Here is a 7927-nt window from a genome sequence, read left to right as displayed (position 1 = left end):
TAAGAGTATATTACTATTTCTATTTTTTACCAATGTCTCTTAGTTTTTTTGAATAATCAAACACAGTGGTCCAAAGCTTGGGGCCATTTGTTGCTTTCTCAGACCACCAGGAGAGAACTTATTACAGGTGGAGCAGCCAGGACTCAAAGTGAGAACCATATGAGATGCCAGTGCCATAGCTAAGGATCAACTTGCTATGCCACTGCACCAGCCCCTGGTTAAACCTTTGTCCCTCAAATGTGGTAAAGCATTTTTTAAAGACAGTTTCAAAATACTTTTTGTCTGCCATAGCGCCAGAGCAGTGGAAGCGGTCCATGCTAAGTAACATCAAGGAACCATCTAAATCACAGATGGTGGATCAGTGGAAGGGGGTTTCAGTGAAAATGGAGATGTGAGAGTTGTTACAATCAGAATGACGAAATGGAGCCATGAAACCCTACAGGGTAAGGTCTTCATGCAGGATTGGCTGATGATGCAATTATAACAGAAGGCTCTGTCAAAAGCATAATCTTTCACATATGAAAAATAATACTTCTAGCAGGACCCCTGCCTGTTCAATCTTGTACTGATGTCACTTTGCTATCTGTCCTTGTAGTCAAAGATTGTGGTTTTAAAAGGAAAAACGTGATCTTTCTCATTTTATCTTTATAAAATTTTTCCCTTTTACCTTGCCTTTGTCATAGAATGCTTTGTTATTATTGAACACATTTGTTTTGAGAACTACATTAGATAGCAAGTCCGCATAACAAATGTAGTAATTAAAATAACACGTTAGTGAAAGGAGATACCATTTATCATCAAAGTAATAAATCTGGGAAGAAAAAAAGTCAATATTTAATGCCATTCTACATGTCCAAATGACAAAGATTCACTCATTTTAGGAAATTCCAGCACAAACAGATATCACATGATTCTCAAAATTCACATAAATTGCATAATCCCTTTGTACTTATGACAAAACCTAATGTGAGCCTAGTCAGATTTTGTTTCTGTAAAGGTTGAGGTAATCATGGGATTAAATATTTCATAAACGAGTGAGAAATCAGATAGCCAGTTACCTTAAAAACACTTTAATTCATCCTGATTTATACGTTTGTGTCATTATAAATATTTAAATATCACATACCCATTGCCCTAGATGTTAGCATAGTGCTTTACTGAACAGAAAAAATTGCTTTAGGTGAGGCTTAGAATAATTATTGTCACATAAATCACATCATTTGCTTCAAATACGCATAAATACTTGGATCTCATCATAAAGATTTAGTGCACAAAATAATCGTTTGTATATCATTATTATTTAGAATATAAACCATGGAAGCATTTCTATATGTATATTTCAGAATTTTTATGTATTAGAATTGAGAATACAGAGGCAGATAACTGAAAGTTTGTTTCATGTTTTAGATTTAAAAATGCATTAAAGTTCATGTCTATTGGCCCTTTGTTTTATACACATACTAGAAATTAAAAATTAACAATAACCATTTGGCTGTAAAGACATATGAATAACTAGATTAAAAAAAACTAAGCAGGATTGTTTCGTTGTTTCTATCAACACAATGTCTGTATGGAAGAATGCTGACATTAATTGATATTTTAAATCTCAGAATTAACTGTAAAAATTAAGGTTAGAACACATATTTACTTGCCTCATTCACTCTACTATTTTTCTGTGTCTTCCTGTCTGTCTTTTTGGTGAACTCTCATCAGCTTCTTCAGGGCATCCTTCATGTCTTTATTCCTTAATGTGTAAATGAGGGGGTTCAGACTTGGAGTGATGATGGTGTAAAAGAGGGTGAGGAACTTGCCCTGGTCTTTGGAGGCACTGTTCCCTGGTTGCAAGTACATGTAAATAATAGTTCCATAAAAGATGGACACTACAGTGAGATGAGAGCCACAGGTGTTCACTGCTTTTCGCTGCCCAGCTTTTGACTTCATCCTCAGCACAGTTTTGGCAATGTAACCATAGGAGATGAGAATAAGGGTCAAGGGTGTAAGGACAATGACAATACCTAAAGCAAAAACAGACATTTCAACTGCTGTTGTGTCGACACAGGCTAACTTGACCATAGCTGGTAACTCACACAGGAAATTATCGAGAAGGTTGTTTCCACATCGAGGCAAATTCAGGGTGAGTGTACATAATAATATGGAGTTGGCCAGACTAATGCTCCAAACCATGAGGATCATCTTGACACAGAGATGTGGGTTCATGATGACAAGGTAGTGCAAGGGTTTGCAAATAGCTGTGAAACGATCATAGGACATGACAGCCAGGAGCAGGCATTCAATGCAGCCCAACCACATGCAGACATAGAGTTGAATGACACAGCCCACAAAGCTGATGGTCTTCTCAGGGCCCCACAAGTTAACCAGCATCTGAGGAACAATGCTAGTTGTGAAACACAAATCCAGAAAAGATAAATTCCTGAGGAAAAAATACATTGGTGTTTGGAGCTGGGGCTCCAGGAGAGATGCAAGAATGATGGCTGTGTTACCCAGTAATGTAATTAAGTAGAAGATGGCGACAACTCCTGACAGAATCTTTTCCAAATTGGGATGATCAGAGAAGCCAAGTAGAATGAAATTATGGAGAGAACTGTGATTTCCTTGGTGCATAATCCTGTGATGGCTAAATATTAGAGAAGGCAAGACAGTGAGGAGGAGCAGGCAGAGAAAGTGAATGATGAAGTTAGGGAAAAAAGGGAAAAGGAAGAAAAAGAGAAAGAAGAAGTCAAAAAGAGGAGGGAGAGAAGAAGAAATAACTTGTCATTATGGACTATGTAAATACTTTGATGAGTTACAAAAATAATCAAATGAAAAATTATGTTAGTAATGGAGAAAATTAACAAATAAACATTAAATATATTACATTTAAGTAACCTGGTACTTAAGATATACCCTTTAGGGTAATGAGATTAATATTGTATTTTAAAAATATCTAGGTGAGGTTCAGGTGGTTTTAAAAAGGATCTCAATGATAGCAGAAGTAAATTTGAACAGTTGGCATGGCCTGATTCTAAAAGGATGCAACCACATTGTCTTACCACAGCAGTTAGGACACAATTTCTTTTAAGTAGTCAATGAGTTAATTCATCAAATCTCAACACTTGAGATGTCTTTTTTCTTTGGTTACTAGTGTCTTTGGTTTTGCAGTTTGTCATCTAAGAGATCTGGCATTTATCCTTGATTCCTATTTCTCCCCATCCCCCCCCTTTTTTTCAAATCCTTCTTTATCATCCAAACTCTTAGTTTTGAGTGCAAAAGTACAGGTTGATTATTGTTCATGTTTAAGAATTTCCAATGACAGTATCCTAACTCAAGCCAAGTCCCAGCAGTCTTCACCCCTTGTACTCACACCATTACACTATTCATTAAAACATAGCAACTATGTGCTTAAACCTTGCTAGACACATTTGAATCCATTCAAGGCATATCATGATTTTTTGAGGTGTCCTCAAAGGACCTGTATGCTTTGGCTTCTGCATAGGATTCATTCCTACAGGAAACCCTCAGAATACTTCTTCTGGTTTACTATTAATATTTATTTACAACTCCTGTTATTCTCTTGACCACCTTTAATGACTCTTGCTAACAGAAGGTCTCCTTCACACCCTCCCTACCAACACTGGCCTATGCACTTCAGGAAGACACACATGGTTTGTGTTGCTCTTTGCTCTACCTGTATAATCAAAAAACATTTATTTCCCTAATATACCATTTGTGAATAAAAGTTGAAGTCACGCTGTTCACAATGATGAGGTAAAAATCACTTAATCTTGGTTGTCACTTTTTGTGAAGTTACCTGAATTGGGCAGTAGGTGGGAGATGAATGGGAATGATAGTGATTTAATTTATGTGGAAACAAACGATGTTTTTCAGTCTGGTGAAAATAATGAAAACCATTAGTTTCTTTTGAAAGGACGAACAAGCTGAGTAGCTCAGTAATGCTATACAGATCCAGTTTGTCCAGAGTTTCATGAGCATCTCAGAGCTGTGGAAGAGATCGACAGTCCACCACCATATTTTCCCATTGTTGAATGCAAAAAGATGACTGCGTAACATCTGAAACAAGCATAAAACCCAGAATGCTTCCATCTTGTAATGACAATTTGACAGTGGAGTTGGTATTTTATAACTCACTATTTTAGAGATGACGTATTTCTAATTTGCATTGTGGTCAAGACATAGTGCTTCACTAAATGAAATGTTTAATACAAATGCACTCACACATTCAAAAGTAATAAATAAATGTAGGAGGAAGGTTTCGGAGGTGACAGATTTATGACACAGACTATAGTGACTGTTCCATAAATATATACTTATCTGAGAACATAAAGTTATATACCACTACATGGGCATATTGTGTTTTGTCTAGAATTATATTTTGTGCGTTCAAAAAATGTACTGAAAGCGTCTGACTGAAAAGTAAGAGTACATTTCAAGTTGGTGAGTCTGTTTGTCATCTTCCTTTTTTGCGTAAATGTGATACAAAAAATTGGGCTTTTGATATTATGCCATTTAAATACACTGCTTAACATTATGAGAAATTGTCTAAAATAGTAGCTATGATTCAAATGTGGAAACATTTAGCAGACCAGCTGCCTAAAGTGGTTCAAATAGTTGCTTTGAAGGAGACATATTGTAATTTTTTGTTTCAGATTCACTGTTCAAAAATCATAATTCAGGCCTGAGTACTGCCAACGATTAACAAAGAGGAATAACTGAAATGTGTGCGAGCAGTCTCATGGCACTAGAGTTTTGAAAGTTCTGACAGGTAAAGAATCATAGCTTCTTGACAGGCATAAGAAAGTAAAATTGTGATTAACTTGTGAATAAAACAGTTAAAAACGTAAAAGTAAAAATTCTTTTGAAACTAAAGACAATGCTGTGCTGTTGTTTCCTTATTTCTTTTCATGATCACTACAGCCCTACGAATTAAATCAGAAAACAACATTTTTCTCTGCTATTATTAAGCTGGCACAAACAAATCTGCATTTAATTTCTTGCACACATTATAAGACTTAGAAATAGATCAAAAGTATCAAAATGATTCCTAGCTATATAAATTTTCAGAATAAATCTTTTAATCTTTCATTTTAATCCAGATATTTATTCTCAACTTGTGCTGTATTCAAATGTACGAAATTAAAAAGAAAAAAAAGAACTTAGAGCTTTCTTCCTATAGAAAAGAAAAAAATTAATCTTTTTTTCATAATACAGGTACAAAATGAATGACTTCTTTGCAGGCATCTATATTTATTTACTCTGAGCCACTGTAAAGAAACCCAGAAGAACCTACCCATACGAGTGCCAGTTCTTGTCCTCTTGCTTCCCTAAGCTTGCTTTCTCAACCCAGGCACATCACTTGGAGGAGATATTAAAGCTGACGTTACTGTGACTCGGCGAGTGCTCCCTGGACGTCCCTCTTCTCTGTCCCTGCGGAAACCGTGGGGTGGAAGCCCTTGCTGTCCGGCGGAAGCCCTTGCTGTCCGGTGGAAGCCCTTGCTGTCCGGTGGAAGCCCTTGCTGTCCGGTGGAAGCCCTTGCTGTCCGGTGGAAGCCCTTGCAGTCTGGCTGTGGCTCTAACCTTTCCCCTCCGTGCTGCGGTGAATTCTGCTTCTCCTGAGGTGCGGGAAGGGAGTCTTTACAGGACTTCTTGAACACGTGACCGTCGGTGAGGGGAGGGTCACAGACAAGTTCATATTGATTGTTTTGGCTTCAGATCACCGTGCAAGCAGGTCTTGTTCAGAGAGCAATAGAAAAGCCTCCTGCTCACCCTGAGTAAGACTGAACAACAGTTCCCAATACTGCCTGAAAACCAGGTCATCAAGTGAAACGCTCAGAACTGTATCTAAGCAACTTCACTAAAGTGTCAGAGAAAATGCATGCAGATCACACCCTGGTATTGAATAGAACTGATTTAGCACATGCAAAGGAAATTGAACAAGGAGATTTTAGCACTTTTTTCTCTAGGAGGTGAAAGTGTCAGGGATAGAATTTGCTTTCAGGGGTGATGGAATGGCCTCGTGGTTAAGATTCGGTGTTTGGTGCAGGTCTCTGACCCCTGACTCCACTTTCCTGCTTTCCCAGACTCTGAGGTTCTGAGGTGCTGACTCAGTTGTTTGGGTTCCTGTCACATGGAACACCTGGACTGAGTCCCTGGCTCAGAGGTCAGACCTACCCAAATAAAGTTTAATTAGAGTTTGCTCTTCAATGATATGGATTATGACACTGAATTACAACCAGTATTTACTCCATAAAATCAACCTTACCACTTGCAGCATATGTATTGATTTTGGAGACAAACTTGTGAGAACAAGTGAGATATCACTTGCCGCTGTTTCTTATATCGAAGTTTAAAATCGTTGTCTGAGAAACACATATTTAATCTCAAAGACTCCCAGGGTAAATTCAGAATTATAATATTTACATTCTCATTCAGTTGTCTTGGTGACCATGAGAAGTGATTTATTGCCTCAGTGTCTATGACACTTGCGTTGCTTGTATATGAGCAAGGTTCAAGCACTAGGTCCTAGGATGTGTTCTAACGTGTGGAACGAGCGTGTACTCCAAAGATTCTGATGACTTGGCTGTAATCATTGCACCTTCTGAAATTAAGCATCAAATGGCAGCAGCATTTCTCTCTTTTATGGATGAACTGCATATTTGTATATTTGAAAAACACTGAAGTCCACGCCAAGTATTGCAAAAATAGCAAGACATCGAATTTGTTTTTTCTAAAAGTCTAAAGTTTATGTATAGTCTACCTGGAGTTAATTTGTGTAATGTTGGAGGGTACGAAATCCAATTAAATTTTTAAAAGGGTAACAAAATGCTGCTATAATTTATTAAAAATTTTTTTCCTTACTGACCTTCTAGTATTCTGCTTCATACAGGGGATCTTCCAACAATTCACGGAAAATATGTTTATAAAAAACTGTGCATGTAGTTATGTATTTCAAAATGTTTTTGTACCAAAGTAAATTCACACAAAGCTTAATAAATGTATCTGAATAGGATTTAGTTTAAGGCATTAGGAAGAATATGATATTAGTTTGAAAAGGAGCCCAAATAGAAACGGATCCTGAAAAAATAGAAGCAAGGACAAATATCAAATCTGTGGTGAAGCTTATGTGGGAAACTGGTGAACTCACCAAAATTTTACATCAGATTTTAGGGAAACAAAAAGTTCTAAAGAAACCAATGTTTTGCAAATGAAAACTCACTTTAAGAGGGACGTGATGAGCAATGTTGACCATGAAGACTGTAGTGGCAGGTCCTCCACATCAGTTTGTGAGGGAAAAAAAATGTTTATCTTGCTTGTTCAGCAATGAGCAACAGGAACAACAGCCAACACGAGGGACATCTCGGTTGCTTTGGTTCACACAACTCTGATAGGAAATCTAAAGCATGGACAAAACCTTCTGCTTTGTGGGTATTGAATGCACTCAGATGAGCTGCAAACACAAGCAGCACTTCCAGTGGAGACTTTAACAAGTGGGATCCAGAGCCTGGAGCGTTTCTTCAAGGAAATGTAGAAGGTGATGGAACCAGTTGAAGGGTTTCACTAGAACAATCCTGAAGAAGAAGTGAAGCAAAGAGGTGAGGATGGTCCTGTCAAAGCCACAGAAGGAAAGCCAAAGTAAGAGCAATGGTTATGACAGCACTAGTTGTTGATGGTGCTGAGGAAGGTATTTTATTGGTCATCATTCTGCAGTGTGGAGGAATGATGACATCTACTTACTAGGAGAGTTTTTAGAAAGTTAGCCAGAGTGGCAGTAAATAAAGAGCTCTAGCTTGGAAAACTTCACTGAGAGTCCTTATCCACCATGACAATGTTCCTGTTGTATTTTCCTTATCCAACAAGGCCAGTTTGTGAACAGTTTCAATGAGAAAATCATTAAACATTCAGCTTCCAATGT

General features: G+C 37.5%; 1 protein-coding gene across 1 annotated transcript; it reads right to left on the bottom strand.

The window, feature by feature from the left end:
• Positions 1–1665: 1665 nt before the first annotated feature.
• Positions 1666–2622, bottom strand: LOC121167345 (olfactory receptor 2W1-like). The gene has a single exon (XM_040996798.1). It carries the CDS (start codon positions 2620–2622, stop codon positions 1666–1668), a length of 957 nt encoding a protein of 318 aa, XP_040852732.1.
• Between the last annotated feature and the right edge of the window lie 5305 nt (positions 2623–7927).

Source organism: Ochotona curzoniae, unplaced genomic scaffold (genome assembly GCF_017591425.1).
Source record: "Ochotona curzoniae isolate NIBS_2020 unplaced genomic scaffold, NIBS_Ocur_1.0 patch361, whole genome shotgun sequence".
NCBI classification, from domain to species: Eukaryota; Metazoa; Chordata; class Mammalia; order Lagomorpha; family Ochotonidae; genus Ochotona; species Ochotona curzoniae.
This window is presented reverse-complemented; position numbering and strand designations above follow the sequence as displayed.

Excerpts from the sequence above, each read along its gene's own strand:
- LOC121167345 (XM_040996798.1), bottom strand. The coding sequence starts at position 2,622 with ATGCACCAAGGAAATCACAGTTCTCTCCATAATTTCATTCTACTTGGC.